Source organism: Rattus rattus, chromosome X, assembly GCF_011064425.1.
Source record: "Rattus rattus isolate New Zealand chromosome X, Rrattus_CSIRO_v1, whole genome shotgun sequence".
NCBI lineage: Eukaryota > Metazoa > Chordata > Mammalia > Rodentia > Muridae > Rattus > Rattus rattus.
The window spans coordinates 12,618,628-12,637,802 of NC_046172.1; the positions used below are offsets into that span (position 1 = coordinate 12,618,628).

At 42.0% G+C, this 19,175-nt stretch overlaps 1 protein-coding gene across 1 annotated transcript in view; it reads left to right on the forward strand.

Moving 5' to 3' along the window:
- Positions 1 to 2,915: 2,915 nt before the first annotated feature.
- Phf8 (PHD finger protein 8) overlaps positions 2,916 to 19,175 on the forward strand; it is a 62,209-nt gene continuing 45,949 nt past the window's right edge. Inside the window, 2 exon segments of the mRNA XM_032889791.1 lie at positions 2,916 to 3,137; positions 4,123 to 4,316. Of these exon segments, the coding sequence (XP_032745682.1) occupies positions 4,219 to 4,316 (98 nt within the window). The 5' untranslated portion in view covers positions 2,916 to 3,137; positions 4,123 to 4,218.

Consider the following 19,175-nt stretch of genomic DNA (forward strand, 5'->3'; position numbering starts at 1 on the left):
CCTTAGGAAATCTTTATAAATCCTCTTAGACTCCCTCTAGCATATCTTACAACAGCAAGCAGCCTGTGAGGCTCTTAGCTTATTTTACTCTTCAATTTCTTTCCTCCCTCTTTCCTTTCTTATTAAATTTTTGACTCTCCTGCCCCATTCTCGAAGATGGTTTTGTAAGAGTTCTCCATCAGCTAATAATCACAGCACTCAAGAAGCTGAGGCTGAGGTGGAGAGGAAAGGAGAAATGTGGAACAAGGAGAGGGAAATTATTTTTCTCTGACAAGGACTCTTTTGTTCCTGTATATCTGTTTTCCTGTCAGAAAATTGTTGGACACATATTCTATCTTTGTTTTAATTTTATTTAATCTTTTTTTTTTCACACTCCAGATTTTATTCCCCCGGCCCGCCCTCTGACTGTTTCACTTCCTGTACCTCCCTCCTCCCTGTCTCCACAAGGATGTCCTCACCCCACCCTTATCACCAGAGCTCTAAACTCCCTGAGGCCTCCAAGGATCTAATCTTAAGGATTAGATACTGAACCCAGACCCATTGGCCCTCTACTGTACATGTGTTGACTGCCTCATCTCAGCCTGGTTGGTGATCCAGTGTCTGAGAGATCTCAGGGGTCCAGGTTAATTGAGACTGCTGGTCCTCCTGCAGGTTGCTCTCCCCCTCAGCTTCCTCCAGCTTTCCCCCAATTCAACCAGAGGGATCAGCAGCTTCTGTCTATCGGTTGGGTGCACATATCTGCATCTGACCCTTTCTGCTGCTTGTTGGGTCTTTCAGAGGGCAGTCATGATAGGTCCCTTTTTGTGAGTGTTTCATAGCCTCAGTAATAGTGTCAGGCCTTGGGGCCTCCCCTTGAACTGGATCCCACTTTGGGCCTGTTGCTGGACCTCCTTTTCCTCAGGCACCTCTCCATTTCCATCCCTGCATTTCTTTCAGACAGGAACAATTATGGGCCACAGTTTTTGATTGTTTGATATAGGAACCCCATCCCTCATTTATGACCTTTTTCCTGGAGATGGGCTCTATAAGTTCCCTCTCCCCACTCTAGGGCATTTCATCTAAGGTCCCTCCCTTTGAGTTCTGAGAGTCTCTTATCTCCTAGGTCTCTGGAGGATTCCCCCACGCCCCCACACCTCCTACCTTCCAAGGTTGCCTGCTTCCATTCTTTCTGCTGGCCCTCATGGCTTCAGTCCTTTACTCCCACCCAATACCAGATCATCACCCCCTGCCCTGCCCCAATTCTTTTTTTCCACTCCTCTTTTCCTTTTTTGGTAAGAAAGCATTCTTTTTAAAATTTTCTTTTTCTTTTTTTTTTTTTTACGTGCATTGGTGTTTTACCTGCACGTGTATCTTGTGTGAGGGTGTCAGAACCCCTAGAACTGGAGTTACAGACAGCTGTGAGCTGCCATGTGGGTACTAGGAATTGAACCAGGGACCTCTGGAAGAACAGCCAGTGCTCCTAACCTCTGAGCCATTTCCCCGGCTCCAGAAAACATTTTTTTTTTTTTTTTTTTTTTTTTCCTTCGAGCTGGGGACCAACCCAGGGGCCTTTGCTAGGCAAGCGCTCTACCACTGAGCTAAATCCCCAACCGAAAAAAATTTTTTTAAATACATTTTCTTCTATAAAGTAATGAGATTCTCTAAGAAAGTGAGAAGTAGGGATATTTTATTAATGTCTGAAGAAAAAGAAACAGTGCCATCTTAAAGCATACTATTTTCAGTCAGAAAATCCTGGTACAGATATATGGAAAGCCTTGACTGACTTTGCTTCTTATGGAATTGAACCTGCAAGGTCCGTGACTAGAGGCTGGGAAGAGCCTCACAACTCAGTGTGGGAGAAATTAGATGCTGTCTTTTTTTTTTTTTTTTCTATTTCCAGGATCTCAAATCATTTGCCTTCTCTTATCCTGTTTTTTCATTTGGGGATAATCACAGATTTTTTTCTTCCACAGGGTTAAGAGTAAATGATATTCCAACCATGGAAAATGGATCTCATCCACTAAAAGTGCTCAATGTAAATGAGCTGTAGGGAGTATTTTGTCTCTTTCCCGAGGCTGAAACTCGCCCCCGCAGCCCTATGTATCAATTTTGCAGTTTGGAGCCACGGGCTTCACCTCCTCTCAGAGGAGACGAGGGAGGGGCAGCGAGTGTTAGGAGGGAGGGGGGAGGAAGGTGCGGGGGTTTTCTTTTTCTTTTTTTTTTTTTAAACTCCCGAGTTTACCCAGGGTTACGGAAGACTTGGGGTTCCAGGCCCCACTCAAAATGGAGCCAAACTACCGCCTCGCCTAAGATGGCGGCTTCTCCGCCTATCAGCTCAAGGTCTCAAGCGCAATTGGGCCACCTAGCAGAGGCTCACATCCTAGGCACTCTCAAGGTGTCGCCCCGCCCCATGACGTCACGCAAGAGTTGCCGGCTTGATGTTCCGGGCTCCACCTTCACCTCTAGTGCCCGAGCCTCATAAGATGGCGGCAAGCTTGTCTCCTCACAGAACGCCGCCACTCTCAATATGGTAGCTGTTTACCATATTTCTCCACCCCTCTCCGCTTCAGCTTCCTCGTGATTTTGAATAAACTTTATTGTTGCATTGAATCTCCTACATCCCCACCCCCCATTATTGGGTTCTGGCGACCTCCCAAGCAGTCTTTGCAGACCCGGCGAGACTATCGTGAAGAGGGCAGCGACAAAGCCGCTTGCCAGTGCGCCCGGCGGCCCCGCCCCCTCGCCTCAGCCCTGGGTCTCTAGAAGGCTCCAAAGGGCCAGACTGTGGGGGGTTGGGGGGGAGACTGGTGAACGCTGCCCTAAAGCCCCGTCAGACCACGGGCACTGCGTGACGCGGCATGTGGTTTCTAGGAGAAGGCAAGTAAGCTTCACAGTTTTGCAGCGGCAATCCCAGAATTCACCGCGCGCCGCCTCGGGCCGGAACTGCCCGGATAGCCTCTGCTTAGCGCAGAGCTGTGTTGCCCCGGAGCGAGCCTAGCCGCTGGCGAGTCTCTGGGGCTGAGCTCTGCGCCCTGAGGAGTTCCCCCTGCAGCCTCGGGCATGAAGAGATCTTTGTAGCGTTCCGGACCGTGGACGTTTTTATCAGGTTTGGTGCGTAAAAAGGTTCCTGTCAGTGGGGGAGGCGTAAAGAGATCCTCGTAAGTTTTGGGGGCTACGAGCAAGATAGATTCTTATTTCAGACGAGACGTCTGTCAGGTGTGGGGAACAGCAGAACCCTCGGCAGTCTGAGGGGATTGCAAAGCAATGCCTGCCATTTGGAGGTGTGGAAGGAAAAAAAAATTCTTTGCTTAGTTTCGCGGGTGTGAGGAAATTCTAGTCAGTTTACTGGGGCTTCGAAGAGATCCTTTTTAGTGTCAGGGGTGAGATGAGCTCCCTGTCAGCTTTGGAGTGGAGGACGAAATTGCGTTTTATTTCATTTTGGAGCATAATGAGACTCCTTACTGCTCAGGAAGGAATGATACTGAGAATGACGAAAAGGATCATTTAAACTCTCCGAACGCAGTCCCAGAACTGTGATTTGAGTTGGGTGCTTAGTCTTGTTTTCTTGTTCCTGAAGGCTTTGGGGGGGGCAATTCGGAATAACCTGCGGAGACTTAGAGGGATTTCCGCATCTCTGCTTCTTCCTATTTTGGGGGGCTAGAGAGGGTCTCTGGTCTCTTCCTCAGCTTCCCTCTTCCCATCTTTTATGCCGCGGTTTGCGTCATAATAAAGGGAGCTGAGTCCTGGGAAGCAAGAGAGCAGTGAAGAGAGGGGTTCAGTGAGGGATTAAAGAAGCTTCCCGAAGGCTTTCAAGATATTTACATGAAACCCGGAAAGAAGTTGTCACTGACTTCAGGGCCAAAGAAGGTAGGGGTCTGGGGGAGGCGTTTGGAAGGCAGGGCAGAGCAGAAAGCAGAACGTTCTTTCTGTTCTTTCTAAGTGAAAGAAATCCTGAAGGGTGGGTGGACTTTCTCCACTTAACTCCTGCACTCTCACCAGCTGTGTTGAGTCCTGGCTTGGTTACTCCCTTTTTCAGAACTGGAGGTTGGTACCCAGGGGGTGGGGTGGGGGCGGAGACACGGAACGATTTGGAAACCCGGGGCCGGAGGAGTCACTTTGTAAAGAAGTGTTGTTTGTGTCTAGCCATCGTCTAGGGAAGGCGGCTTGTTGTTGCTGCCTTTCTGACCCTGTAAAGCTTCAAAACTGGCACGGCGCAAAACGATCCAACCCGCTGTGAAGATGGCCTCGGTGCCTGTGTATTGCCTCTGTCGACTGCCTTACGATGTGACCCGCTTCATGATCGAGTGTGACATGTGCCAGGACTGGTTTCACGGCAGGTAAGAAGGGCAGGCCAGGCTGCTCAGGGTGCGTTGGCCAGGTGTGTTGTTTTCTCTTGCTCTCTCCTCCTCTCAGCCCTGTTTTCTACCTACTGCTCAGAAACTAGCCCCTCTCTCAATTTACTAGACTTAGGTTTTTCTATCCCTCTTCCTCGGACTAGGTCCTAGCTGATTTCTCTCGTTTTCCTATATGTATTTATTGTACTATGTGTGTATATACGAATATAAATATATAAATAAATATATCTATATATGCATGCATATTTGATTTTGTAGCTGTGTTCTAGCTACAAAGTAAGTGTATGGTTGTGTTTTTCCGGATCTCCTGGCTTTGGGGGAGTCAGTACTGTATTTTTGAGATATCCGGGTCCAAGAACATGGATTTCTTTGTAACTTACTATCAGTGGCCTTGGCCAAGTTGCTTTTGCTTTTGTGAGCCTCACTTACAAATCAATACCTCTTTCATAGCTGTAAAACAGTTTGCTTGCATTCTATAAATGGAGGCAGAACTGGAATAATATTTTATTTCTGTGCTGTCTGCAGGGCCATCTAACTAAATTAAAATAAAAAGACATAGGGTAAAACAGTAGGACGAATGCACCTGTCACTCAGGTTTCCAGTGAGGTTATTGTATGTAATAAAAATCAAAATGTTATCCTATTACTGGGGGGAATTTTTATACTGGAATATAATAAAAACAGTATATGGTACCATTCTCTTGCTTTATGTGAAGTTCTAAAATGCAAGTTGTCAATCTTAACTTTTAAAGGAGCTGTTCCTGTTACACTCAAAAACAAAGTAAGGGTGGGGTCAGTGGGTCTCAGGTTCAAGGCCTGGCTGAGCTATAGAGCCAGTTCAAAACCAGCTCAGCAACTTAGCACGATTCCGTCTCAAAATGAAAATAATGTAAAGGGCTTGAGATATAGCTCATTGGTAAGCGCTTGTCTCAAAATATCAAAAAAGTTATTATTTCATCTTATAGTTGTGTATATGTCTTATTACTTCCTAGAGGTAGAGATACCTTTTCTTTTTATTTTTAGTATTTCTAGTGCTAAATATGCAATAGATGGTGGATATACTTTTGAATAAATGAACAAGTTATAATAAAAAAAGCTGTTACACTATGGTTCTTAGTTTGCAAGTATGTATGTTCAATATCTCTGGAAAATGGCTTTTGCTCACAGTGTAGAAATCTGAAAACAGAGCAGGAATGAAGATTTCCTAACTGTTTACTGTGTATCAGACGCCATAACTGACATTCCATAAATTATTTTGTCTGTACCCAAGTCTGAAAGTTAAATTTTTCCTTCTATTTGTATGGGTCTCTGTATGCGGGTGTGTACCATGTATGGAGGCCAGAGGTCAGCCTCAGGCTTCATTTCTCAGGAGGCAGCTACCTTGTCTTTTTGGAGATAGGGTCTCCCAGTCGCCTAGTAAGGCGGGCTAGGCAGGTGGGCCAGAGAACCCCAGGGATTTTCCCATTTCTGTCTCTCTAGCACGGGGATTATATGTATTCGAAGCTTTTTTTTTTTTCCCCCGGGGCTGGGGACCGAACCCAGGGCCTTGCGTTTGCTAGGCAAGCGCTCTACCACTGAGCTAAATCCCCAACCCCAATATTCGAAGCTTTTTTACATATGTTCTGGAGATTGAACTAAAGTCTTCATGTTTGCCTAGTAAACACTTTACTCACTGAGCCTTCTCCCCAGCCTGAAAGTTACACTTGTGGGAGAGCACACTCCTCTGAGTATGTGTAAATGCATCCATGTGTGCACATGTGCTTAAAGAGGTGTCAGGTAGCTTCTTTATTGCTCTCTACCCTATCTTTCATGCCAAACCTTGAGCTAGTTGGGTTAGGCTAGCTGCCCAGCAAGCTCTAGAGATCCACTTGTCTCTTTTTCCCTCTATGCTAGGGTTGCAAGCACTTATTGCCATATTCAGTTTTATGTTAGTTTTGGGGATTTGAACTCGGCCTTCTTATTTTTTTTTTTTTCGGGCTGGGGATCAAACCAGGACCTTGCGCTTCCTAGGTAAGCGCTCTACCACTGAGCCAGATCCCCAACCCCGGGCCTTCTTATTTTCATAGCACATTTCCCGAGTTCCCGAAAGTTAGAGTTTAAAGTGTGTGTGTGTGTGTGTGTGTGTGTGTGTGTGTGTGTGTGTGTGTGTGTGTGTGTTGCTTGTGCATACATGGCATGATATGAATGTCGAGGTCACAAGACAACTTGCGGGAGTCAATTTTCTCCTTCCATCATATGAAACCAAGAATGAACTCAGGTTGTCAGGGTCGGTGACAAGTACCACCTGCTGAGGTATCTAATGGGCCCAACCCAGATTTTTAAAAGAATGAACATTTTTTAAATGGACTTTAGGGCATAGGCCTTAATTACAGTTAACTTTGGAGACTAAGAAGGGGGGATAGCAAGTTCAAGACTGGCCTGTGCAAAAAAAATGATTTTTTTTTCCTATTGTATAGGTGAGACATGTCCATTATAGAAAATACAAAAAAAATGGAAATAAAAGTCATCTATGAGTCCGTTGGGTATAATCCACTCTTAGTTTTTTTGCTGCTGTTGTATTAACTCTTGTCCTTTGACTTACAGCATATGCTTTTGTAGGCTGGGATTATATCATAAATACCATTTTGTGATCTCCCTTGCTCTACACCTAACATTTTAATGTGGGTATTTGCCAGGTTAAATAGTCATCTACAACATGTTTTTGATACCTTTTTATCTATATGTTTAGCACCAGTTTCTTGGTTATTCCTTTCATGGTTGTATACTTACATTATTTGTACTTTCTTACAAATAATGTGAGGTGATAAAACTTGGGGATTCTGGGAAGGTTTTTGTATCCAGATGTAATTGTTGATCAAAACAAAAAGAAAACCCTGACTGGTGAATATCTTTGTGCAGTAGCTATTTGACATTTACAATGATAAAACTACTGGAACTTTAAGAGTTTTTAAGCTTACAAATGATTTATGAGTTGATGGATCAGATCTGTCTTTAATCACATTTCTAAGGTGTATTCTGCTTTTGTTTGTACATTCTAGCACAAGTTTCATGAAAGCATCCAGTTTTTAAATTTTCTGCTGCTGCTTTCTGTGGGCTGCCAGAGAACAAGGAACCTAGCTAAAAACCAGATCCTTAGTGGGCGGCTGGCTGTTCTTGCTTACTCAGTACACCCCCACCCCCAACATACTCACTGTACTCTAAGTTTTTACTTTAGGTCAATTGGAAATTACTAAATATGTAGACTTTTCATGATTGTTTACAGTAGTTAGCCACATAGACCCAGTGTGTTTATGAGTATGAGCCCACCAAGGCCCGAGGAAGACATTGTTTTGTTGTATTACTCTTTTATTCTCTTGAGATGGTTTATCACTGAACCTGGAGTTAAACTGGTGGCTAGCAAGTCCAGTGATCTTCCTGCCTTTGCCCCTCCCAGGACTGGGATCACTGCCACACCTGACTTTTTACCTAGGTGCTAGGATCTGTGTACTAAGGTCCTCGAATGTACAGAGCATCCTTTTAGCACTGAATCATCTCTCCAGCCCACATCCTACAGATTTCATATCCACAAACGCCTAAAGATGGTAGACTTTTGAAGTTCAGTTAGGGATTATGATGCATAATGACAAGTTGCTACCTGGAGTAGTTACAGTAAGGAAGGCAACTATGCTATTTTTGATGATACGGAATCTGGAACTGTGGAGGTTAAGTGATACTTTCTGAGTATGGATTTGAATTTCAAATTAATTGATTCTAGAGTAGTGTTCTCAAATTTAGGAAAAATACTGAATAGTTTCATTCCTCTTGTTAGGCAGTTGAGTTGTGCAAAATACTATGATTTGTAGAGCAGTGCACTTTAAACTTTAGTGTGTATCAATTATTTGAAAGATCTGTTAACAAAAAACGATAGATCCCAACCTCGGTTTCTGATTCAGTAGGTAGATAGGGCCCACATTTGAGAAACTTAAATTTAAAGCAGTACCAATCTCTTCCACTTGTATAGAGTATAATAACATCTGATATTGAGGATGGATGAGATAACATTATCATTACTATATACCAGTTATTCTCAAAGTATTTCGTCTCTGTGAAGCATTAGTTTTCCTGGTAACAGTTATGATAATTTAAATAGAAATGGTTACATACATATTAATTTTTATTTTTATTATCTTATAATTATGGATGCCATGACATTTTATTTTTAAAATACGTATTTTTTTAGTGTGTGTATATGTATGCGTGGAGCACTGTACATTTGCAGGTTGAAAAGACAACTTTTCAGGAAGTCAGTTCTGTGTTTCTGCTTTGTTGTAGCAACTCTCTTGTTTCTGCTGTGCTACTACTCTAGGCTAGCTGGTCTTTGAACTTCTGGCTAACTCTCCTGTTTTCACCTCCCATCTCCCTATAGGAGTACTGGGTTTACAGATGCACACCACTGCATCTGACTTTTATGTAGGTTCCAGGGATTGAATTTGGGTCTTAAATGGCAAGTGTTTTTTTACTGTCGAGCCATATCACTGGACAGACCTGTATGTACTTTGATCATACCCCACTCCTGGCTTTAAGGAGGCTTAATTCTCTGGGTTACTTACTAGAACTTGAGCAACTTACCAGTGGCTGAACCACTGAAAATTTGCCTTCAGGGAAGGTCGGAGCCTTGTGAGCCCCTCCCTTTTCCAGGACAGAATGTTAGCAAACCCAATCTTGTACAAATCTATACAGGTAATCAAGAATTTAACAGCATTTCATGCCTAGAACTCAGTGTTCCAAACTGCTCCCCAACCTTCCTCTGGTTCTTACATTTTTCTGTTTCTTCCTCCCAAGATGTTTCATGAGCCCTAGAGAGAGTGCTGTGTAGATGTTCTATTTATAGACAGTAAATTATTTATTCTTTGTCTTTCGGTTATGAGTTTGTATCCATGAACATTTATACCACTACAAAGAGAAGGGTTTTTCCTTTTTTTTTTTTTTTTTTTTTTTTGAGACAGGGTCTCACTGTATAGCCTTGTCTGGCCTAGAACTCATTCTGTAAACCAGGGTGACCTAAAACACAGAGATCCACCTGCCTCTGCTTCCTAAGCACTGAGATTAAAGAAGTATACCACCATGAATGGCAAGAGAAACTTCTTTTACTAAAGCTGAGAGTAGTAATATTCTATAGGCATGAGCATGGTTATTTAGATGGTAATTTGATGGGTACATTATGTTCATTGAGCAGAACAACTAAAGGAGCTTCGTCACTCAGGCCTATGATCTCTTTAACTACAAGTTTTTGGCCTGTTTTATTGTATGGATTTTTCTTTGCATGGAATTCCTTGTTTGTTTTGTTGGGAGGGAAAATATTCTTGTTTAAATTAAGTTTGATGGTATGAGTCTTCTACTTCCCTTTTGCTGAAGAAAACTGACTCTTCTTCCTCAGTAGCCACTGACTGCTAATAGTTTCTCAGCTAGGGGTAGAACTTCATGAGCCCTTTTCCTCTCTGTGCTGGAGTTTTAACTGGTTTAATCTCATGCACGTTTTGTGCTGTGCTAAGAACTATATTTGTTATGGCTTTGAGTGCAGTGACTCTGTCCTGTCCAGAAGACATCATTTCACAAGCAGTCTTCTCTTGATAATTTTTCTGCCTATTCTTCCACAATGCTTCCTGACCTTGAGGGAAAAGGGTGTGATATAATTTTCTATTTTTTCAAGACAGGGTTTCTCTGTAGCCTAGGCTGTCCTGGAACTCACTCTACAGTCCAGGCTGGCCTGGACTCAGAGATTCCCCCTACTTCTGCCTCCCAGGTGTGCCACCAAAGGTGTGAGCCATCACTGCCTGGCTAATCCTATCTTACAATCTTTCTCCCCCTTCTTAGGTTCCCAAAGCCTTTTGGGGAAAGAGGTGTGATACAGATGTCTCATTTAGAGCTGACCACCCCACAGTGACCTATTCTTGCATTTCAACTAGTTGTGAGAAACTGTATTTAACATCATCAACTATGTAAAGAAACTTTTCTGATGAGGGGGCCTATAGATATTTAGAAATATTTATAAGGTAGTATAACGAAGGGAAGGTGGATAAAGGAGGTAAATATTTAAGTGGGCAGTAGACATGAGGGTGAAGTGGGGGAGATAGAGGGATAACCAGCACTAAGCATGTTTGAAAAAGCCATATATTTTGATCATAGGATATGGAAAAGTCAAGCAGGTTCTGACCTGGGAGCATTCTTCCTACTAGCTAACTTTCATAGCATCATAAGGTGTTTTTGTAGGCTTCTGAGAAAGAAAAACGATCAACAGTCTTACCCAGCTGTGAGTCCTGTGAGCTACAATAATGACTGGCCTGGAAAGATATGCTTGCTCATTGGTGCAATAGTAGCATGAATGCTATGGAGGTAACCAGCAGCTTTCTAATTGAACTTAAGGCCTGATTCACAGTGGGAAACTCATGCTATGTTTTCTAAACCTGGCCAAGAACTTGTGGCTAAGGAAGTTATAGGCTCTGCTAATATTATTTTGCTAAAGGGATATTAACATCAAACTGCCTTCTGAATTCTTTTTACAAATTTTAGTTCTATTTTTTCCTTCTTTCCTCCCACCTCCCCCTGCTTCCGCCCTTCTTTCTCTTTTCTCCCTTCTATGTATAAGCACTTGTGTATATATGTGCCATGGTGTTCATGTGTAGAATTGATTCTCCTTTTACCTCTCTACATAAATTGCAAGGACTGAACTCAGGGAGGGCTTCAGGCTTTGAGGGAATCATCTTGCCAGGCTCTGTTTTAGTTTTTGACAGGGAGTCTTATATAGCTCAACTGACTTCAGACTTGACTATGTAGTTAGGGGTGACCTTGAACTCCTGATCCACCTGTTACCACCTCCTAAACCCTGATTACAGGCCTGAGAACATTTTTGGTTTTATTCAGTACTGGGGATTGAACCCAGGTTTTTGTATATGTTAGGCAGGTATGATACCAAATGAACTATATCCTTACTCTTTCTGTTCTATGTGCCTCTGTTTACATTCTCTAGCCTTTATTATACCTGATTTATAATTCAATATTGCTTTTTTCTTTACATTTGAATGTGTCTTTGTATACATTTTTACTTTTTACTACAATCATTTGGTATTTTTCCCAGTTCAAGTGAGGAGTAAAAATTTCTCTTTATTTTACATTTCCTCATTTATAGCATAATTAATCTTAAATATGTGTTTTATATACATTGAGAACTACATCAGAGTATCATAATTTTTGTTTCTGTATTTTAACAGGGCCTCTAGATATTCCCAATATTACTTTAGAAAATGAGAAACATGCAGGGCAGTGGTGACACGTGCCTTTAATCCCAGTACTCAGGAGGCAGAGGCAGGTGAATTTCTCTGAGTTTGAGGCCAGCTTGGTCTGCACAGCAAGTTCCAGGACACCCAAGGTTACACAAAGAAACAGTCTCCGAAAACCAAAACCAAAACAAACAAACAAACAAAAAAAACAAAAAGAAAGAGAAAAAATTGAGGAACACGAGTCAGTTGATAGATTGCTTGGTTAGCATTTGTGAAGCTAGGGTTGGATCCCAGCATCACGTAAACCTGGCATGGTTGTACATGCCCATAATTCTAACACTCAAGAATATGGAAGCCAAGATGATCAGAAATTCGTGGTAATCCTTGCTACATAGTGAGTTTGAGGCCAGCCTGTCTCCAAAATCACCCTAGGAAATTCTTGTCTAGTTAGAAAATGGTGACTTACTAGAGTCTGTGTTGATGAGAAGTGGCTTTATTTTGAACATATATCAGTATGGGACTTGTTAATAGATTGGATTGGGGTTGTGAAAGAAAGAGGTAAGGAATGACTTCATTTTAAGCAGTTTTACTATAAATGGGAATAGAGTAATGGGGCAGTGACTGAGAAGCTCAAAAGATCTGTAGCGAATGGCCTATTTTGTCTATAATTTCAAGTTATTTTGGAATTTAGTGAGTTCTTTTAAATGGCAAACTCATATGCCAGATTCGGAGCAGAGAGAGCAGAAACTTCTCAGGTACATGGAACTTGTTTAGTTTCTTTAGCACTACTCGCTTAAGTCCTTTGCCTGGAGGCAATGGAGCCAGTAGTGAGAAGTGTAGGTGCCTTTGCTTCTGGTTTTGTAGAGTGTGTTCTATCTGATAAAGGTTGTTGCAAGAAACCCGAACCAAAAATTGATTTGGATGTTTTTCTGAGATTTTTTTTAAATGAAGGAAGGTAAAATATACTCTTCCCTTCTTTATTTATTTATTGGCTTTCCAAGTTATAGGCTGGTCACAGGACCTGGCTCCTTGAGCATTCTCAGAGAGCAGAGGCTGAACATTTAAGAAGCCAGATAGAATCTTGAGGAAAACGTGTCATTGTTCTGGCTCCTTTGATCTTTGGGTCCCAATTAGGTCCACAGCCCTGGATGAAGCAATCAAGTGCCTGATTTTGTGTTCTTGTAGCATTTGCTTCTACTTACGGTTATATTTTAGCTATGTATTTGGTTAGATATCATGGACTTATGGTGACAAACAATTTTGTATTGTGATGCTACTTAAATAGTTTTGTAATTACTAGCAATTTGCCTAACTATTCAGATTTGTTTTCTCATTGTTATAGATAGCATTTATCATGTATTAAGCACTTGAATACTTTAAGTTCATTGAATCCTTGCAACATCTCTAAAACGTACTACTAATTAGAATACTACTAACTACTACTAACTACTAATAGAAAATTTACTAGTAATTTTTCTATTTCACAATTATAGAAACTGGGGTACAAAGAATTTATATAAACTTCCTCTGTTCACACAGTTATACATGGAAGAAGTAAAATACAAACCCAAGTAGTTTGGCTACCATATCTTTGCGTCTTTTTTTTTTTTTGCCCCCACCCCAGGACCCCTTTTTGTATCTTTTAACCTCTGTGTTTTAGTGTTTCAATGCTATACAGAGTGTCTCTTAATTTGTTATAAAGATTAAATAGTATAATATATTTAAAGCCCATATCTCAGTTTTCTTTTATATAGGCATTTCTTCTCAGTTACTTTTATGTAGGCTTTAAATTTACTCATTCATTTGACCATCATTGGTCTGTTTTTCTTTGTAGCACTTAATGAAACTGTTCAGACTATGCCTGTCTTTTTCCCTCTAGAATGCTCATTCTATAAGTATCTACATATAATTAATATTTATTTATACACTCATTTACTTTTACCTAGTAAATATTTGTTGAGTGCCTACACTGAGCCCAGCTTAATTTCAGTGCCCCATGTTGTAATAATTCTCTTCACCAAGAAAGCTACCCTGAGTAAGACAACATTTACTACCCTTGGTACCTGGTGATAATTATTGAGACAGTGAATTAATTCTGGCTTATCTGCCTCTCTGGTCTAAGGAGTTATCTCGCCCATTGCATGTTTGCTGAATTAGGATGGATAATGAAGGAAACAAGACTGGCAGATGGAATAGCTGAGGATTTTTGGTGAATACTGTGTGCTGGATGTAGTCGGCGCAAATGACAAGGAAATGAACATGTGTTGTAGGTCAGAGTAGGAGAGGTGAAATAGGTGGTATGCAGCAGGAGTGTCTGCAGTAGGGAGGAGGAAGAGCAGTAGCATCCCGGGCTCGCATTATGAATCCAGATGGCTTTAGTTTTCTTTTGTTCATTTTTTGTGGTGCTAGAGATCAAATACTTACGGCCTCATTCATTTTAGTCAAGTATTCTATCTCTAAGCCACATCCCCAGACTTTATTTTTGTAGATGGAATGGCTTCATGAACATGTGCACCCTGTTGTCATATGAAGCCCTACAGTTGAGGTGTAATGCAATGCTTCTGTTGTCCCAAAAGTCTTCATATGTTTTACCTTTGAATTTTTGTATGCGACAGCAGTGGACTGTGTGCTGAGAACTTAGAACCTTGAGTTCTGTGGTCTTTTTTTTTTTTTTTTATCTTTATCAACTTGGCATTTCTTATTTACATTTGATTGTAACGGCCAACATTCCCCAACCCTCCCCCTCCCCTTCTATATGGGTGTTCCCCTCCCCATCCTCCCCCCATTACCGCCCTCCCCCCAACAATCATGTTCACTGGGGGTTCAGTCTTGGCAGGACCAAGGGCTTCCCCTTCCACTGGTGCTCTTACTAGGCTATTCATTGCTACCTATGAGGTTGGAGCCCAGGGTCAGTCCATGTATAGGCTTTGGGTAGTGGCTTAGTCCCTGGAAGCTCTGGTTGGTTGGCATTGTTGCTCATATGGGGTCTCGAGCCCCTTCAAGCTCTTTCAGTCCTTTCTCTGATTCCTTCAACGGGGGTCCCTTCTCAGTTCAGTGGTTTGCTGCTGGCATTCGGGCCTATGTATTTGCTGTATTCTGGCTGTGTCTCTCAGGAGAGATCTATATCCGGGTTCCTGTCGTCCTGCACTTCTTTGCTTCATCCATCTTATCTAATTGGGTGGCTGTATATGTATGGGCCACATGGGGGGCAGGCTCTGAATGGGTGTTCCTTCTGCCTCTGTTCTAAACTTGCCTCCCTATTCCCTGCCAAAGGTATTCTTGTTCCCCTTTTAAAAAAGGAGTGAAGCATTCACATTTTAGTCATGAGTTCTGTGGTCTTACATCTTACTTCTTTCTTGCTTCCCTGAAAACCTTCAGAGCCTGGGGATCTGTCCCTAAGTGGAGATGTGGAGAAATTTCAGGGTCCAGAGTATGCACACTGTGTAATGAATGATTTGTCTTCAACCCCCCATCCCCAAGAGAGTTGTGACAGAAAAAATAAAGAAAAGCTCATACTGCCAAGGTTATGTCTATCATTATAGTTACTCAGGGAGCTAAGGCAGGAGAATCAGAAGGCAGCTTAGTGAGACTCTATCTCAAGTAGGATGTTTGTTTGTGTTGAAACAGGATCTCACTATGTAGTTCTAGCTGTTCTGGGACTAGCTATGTAGACCAGGCTGGCCTTGAACTCACAGAGGTCTACTTGCCTCTGCCTCCCAAGCACTAGAATTAAAGGTATGGATCGCCATACTGGACTTGAGACCCTATCTCAAAAAAGTAGAAATAGAGCTAGAATTTTAACTGACAGAGCACTTGCCTAGCATGCATGGCTGAGTTCAGCTCCTAACCACAAAACAAACAGTAGTAACAACTGAACTCCATGTGTATTAGTTACTTTTGTATTGCTATGATAAAACACCATGACTGAAGCAGCTTGTAGAAGGATGGGTTTATTTTGGGTTTATAGTTCCAGAGGGATAAGAGTCCATTACAATCAATATATTGCTGCTGCTGCTGCTGCTGCTGCTGCTGCTGCTGCTGCTGCTGCTGCTGCTGCTGCTGGTACTGCTGCTGCTGCTGCTGCTGCTGCTGGTACTGCTGCTGCTGCTGCTGGTGGTGGTAGTGGTGGTGCACGGAAGAAAGCACCAGGCATGGCAGCAGGAACAGCAACAAGCAGAGAAACCACATGGCTTTTGAAAGTTAGAGTCCACCACCAGTGACATACTTTCTCTAGCAAGATCATGCCTAAGTCTACTACCCAAGCAATGTAACCAAGTGTGGACCAAGTGTTCAGACACATAAGAACATGGATGACATCTCATTCAAATTGCTACACCATGGTAACCTGAAAGGCCACAGAAAGCAAAGAGATTTTTTTTATGTTTCTGAAGAAGGGGTTCCTGCTTTTCATTTACAGTAAGCATATTCATTTATATAAGTAGTGCTGTGTGTGAGGGATAAAAGATGACACAAAAGAGGCAAGGCCTTTTTAGGTCATGGTCAATTCATTTTTCAAGACAAAATAGGTAGAGACTGGAGAGATGGTTTAGCAATTAAGAACACTTGCTGCTTACTATTCCAGAGGAGCTGAGTTCAAATCCCAGCACCCATGTCAGGCAGTCCACAACTATTTGTGACTTCAGTACCAATACCCTTTTCCTGCTTCCAATGGCACCCTCTAATACATGCACATATATGTAAACATGAAAAAGTTTAGAAAAATGAAAATAGGGAGCTGTTGAGGGGTTTTGCATATGAGATAATAAAATTACATTTTTATATAATTAATTGGTATTAATGTGTTTTTGTATGCCTGAGTATGTATGTATGCCATGTGTGCTGCAGCCCGAGGAGGTCAGAAGAGGGTGTTGGATCTCCTGGAACTAGAGTTTCTGGATCCTCTGCTTAATTGCTGAGCCATCTCTCTAGCCCAAACTTCCTTAATGATCATTGTGGAATCATTTTGTGTGGAGACAGATTTGAGGTTTGGAGTGTAGTTGGGTGAGCAGGACAGTAATTCCAGTTAGAAATCATAACAACCTGTGTTATGGAAGCAACAGTAAGAATGACAGAGGCACACAAGTGATAGCCAAAGAATTAGGATATAGAACTGATAATTTGGAGTTTTATACCATGTTTAAACTGTTACCCATTCCAAAAAGGGGGGGGCATTTTGAGCTATATAAATGTAGATAGAGATGTTTGGCTGTGAACTGTCAGGGGCAGACAAGAAGGAATGAAAGGAAAGAAGAGAGGATTTTTAAGGTAAGTGTACTTGTTTAAATAGTATGTAAAGAAAGAGAAAGAATACGGTGAGAGATTAAAGATACTTTAGAAAGAAGGGACATTTAACTGGTAAAAATAAAAAAAGGTATGTGACCTGTATGCCAGCACTGGCTATTGAAAGATAGCATTTCCACTGTAAGAGGAGGAAAGGGTGGATGAAGGAAGAAGTCAAATTAGTTCTTATCTCATTATTTCACTTCTGTTTTATTCTCCAAGAAAGGAAGTAAATCATTTGCATGGAGAGAAGGGAGAGATAATGGGATCAAAGATTTGAAGGTTACTGTAGATTGTGGGAAGGGAAGAGCTGAGTAGGAAATTATAGGAGAATTATCAATGTAATCTATATAATCTATATATTTTAGACAGTGAATTTATTTTGTCCAATGGGTGATTATTTCTTCTCTAACATATCCAATGGTAGTGTAGTGGGATTGAACTAGGGATAGGTTTGTAAATGTGGTAAAAGGTAGGTGGGGCAAGGGAAGAATGCTGGAATTTAAGCTAGATAGTAAGTAGGTTGAAGTCAAGAGTAGGTGGATTTGGTGCTACAGGCCTATAATCCATTATTCAGGAGCTGAGGCTTGGGCATTTTGAGTTCAAGGCCAGCCTAAGCTGTACATAAGACCTTCTCTGAAAACAAAGCATAAAGTTAAAAAAAGAATGTACTTGGTGTGGTGTAGTGTGGTGTGGTTGCATGGACTTTTAATCTTAAAGCCTAGAGGGCAGAGACAGGTAGATCTCGGTGAGTTTCAGGCCAGGTGTACACATTTTAATACAACAACAAAACAAATTAAACTAAGAATTGGTGAAAAGTAGGAGCAGCTAGGGATTTTTAAAGCAAAGAACAGTGTAGTGAAAACCTGGTGGATATATTTGTGGTGAAATGGAACATGCATTTCGTATTCCGGAAGTGAGCCAATTGCTGGACAAACTCTGGGGGATGGTTATGAGAGTAGTAGAAATGAAAGTGCAGGTAACTATCTGAACATGGTTAGGTCAAAGAAGAGTGACCCCAGAAAGTTGGGTCTCTGTGTTATTAACTGATACCATGTAGAGTATTGAAAAGTTTTGGCATGGAGAAAAATCTGTGACAGGTTCTCCTGGAAGTGAAGGGATGTACTGGAGAGAAGGGTAACTGGAAGTAAAGAGGAGCCGGATGTGGTATCGCTGCATGGTTTGAAACTCAAAGAGGAATGAGTCATCTCACACAAGGCTTGATGGTTGATGTCAGTTGTTAACTTGATGACATCTAGAATCACTGAGAGTTAAGCCTTCAAGCATGCCTATGAGTGATTATGGGAAATTATCTTGATTGTATTTTAATGGAGGTGTGAAGACCCTCTCACTCTGAGTGGTACTTTTCTGGACTTTATAAATAGAAAAGGAACTGAGCAGCAGCAGACATTCATCACCTTTTTGACTGTGGACTCAATGTAACCAGATGTTTCAGGTACCTGCTGCCTTGACTTTTCTACTGGGATATACTGTGAACTATGAACTAAAATAAGAACTTCTGTCCTTAAGTTGCTTTTGTTCCTGGTATTCTGTCACAGAAACAGGAAAAGAAATAAGGCACAAAGGTAGAGATAATCTCAAATTCTCCCTGGAGAGTTAAAAGGGTCATCTGTTGAACTTCCTTGAGTTGTCCAGAAGAGTAGGAGGCTTACATCTGATAGAACTCTTTTGGTTCCCCCCTGCATGATCCTTCCAACCCCTTCCCCTTCACCTCTAAGAGGGTGCTCACCCATACATAACCCACTCCCACCTCACCCCTTTAGCATCCCCCTTCTCTGGGGCATCAAGCCTCCACAGGATCAAGGACATCCCCTCCTACGGATGCCAGACAAAGCAGTTGTCTGCTACATATGTATCGGGGGCATGGACCAGCCCACATATACTCTTTGGTTGGTGGTATGGTCCCTGGGAGCTTTAAGGGGTCTGGTTAGTTGATACTGTTGTTCTTCCTATAGGGTTGCTATCCCCTTCAGTTCCTTCAGTCCTTCCCCTAACTATTCCATAGGGGTCCCCGACCTCAGTTCAATGGTTGGGTATAAGTATCTGTATCTGTCTCAGTCACGTGCTGGTAGAGACTCTCAGAGGACAGCCATGCCAGGCTTCTGTCTGCAAGCACAATATGGCATCAGAAATAGTATCAGAGTTTGGTACCTGTGCATGGGATGGATCCCAATTTGGGGTGATCTCTGGATGGCCTTTCCTTCAGTCTCTGCTCCATTTTTGTTCCTGCATTTCCTTTAGATAGGAACAATTCTAGGTCAAAAACTTTGAGATGGGTAGATGGC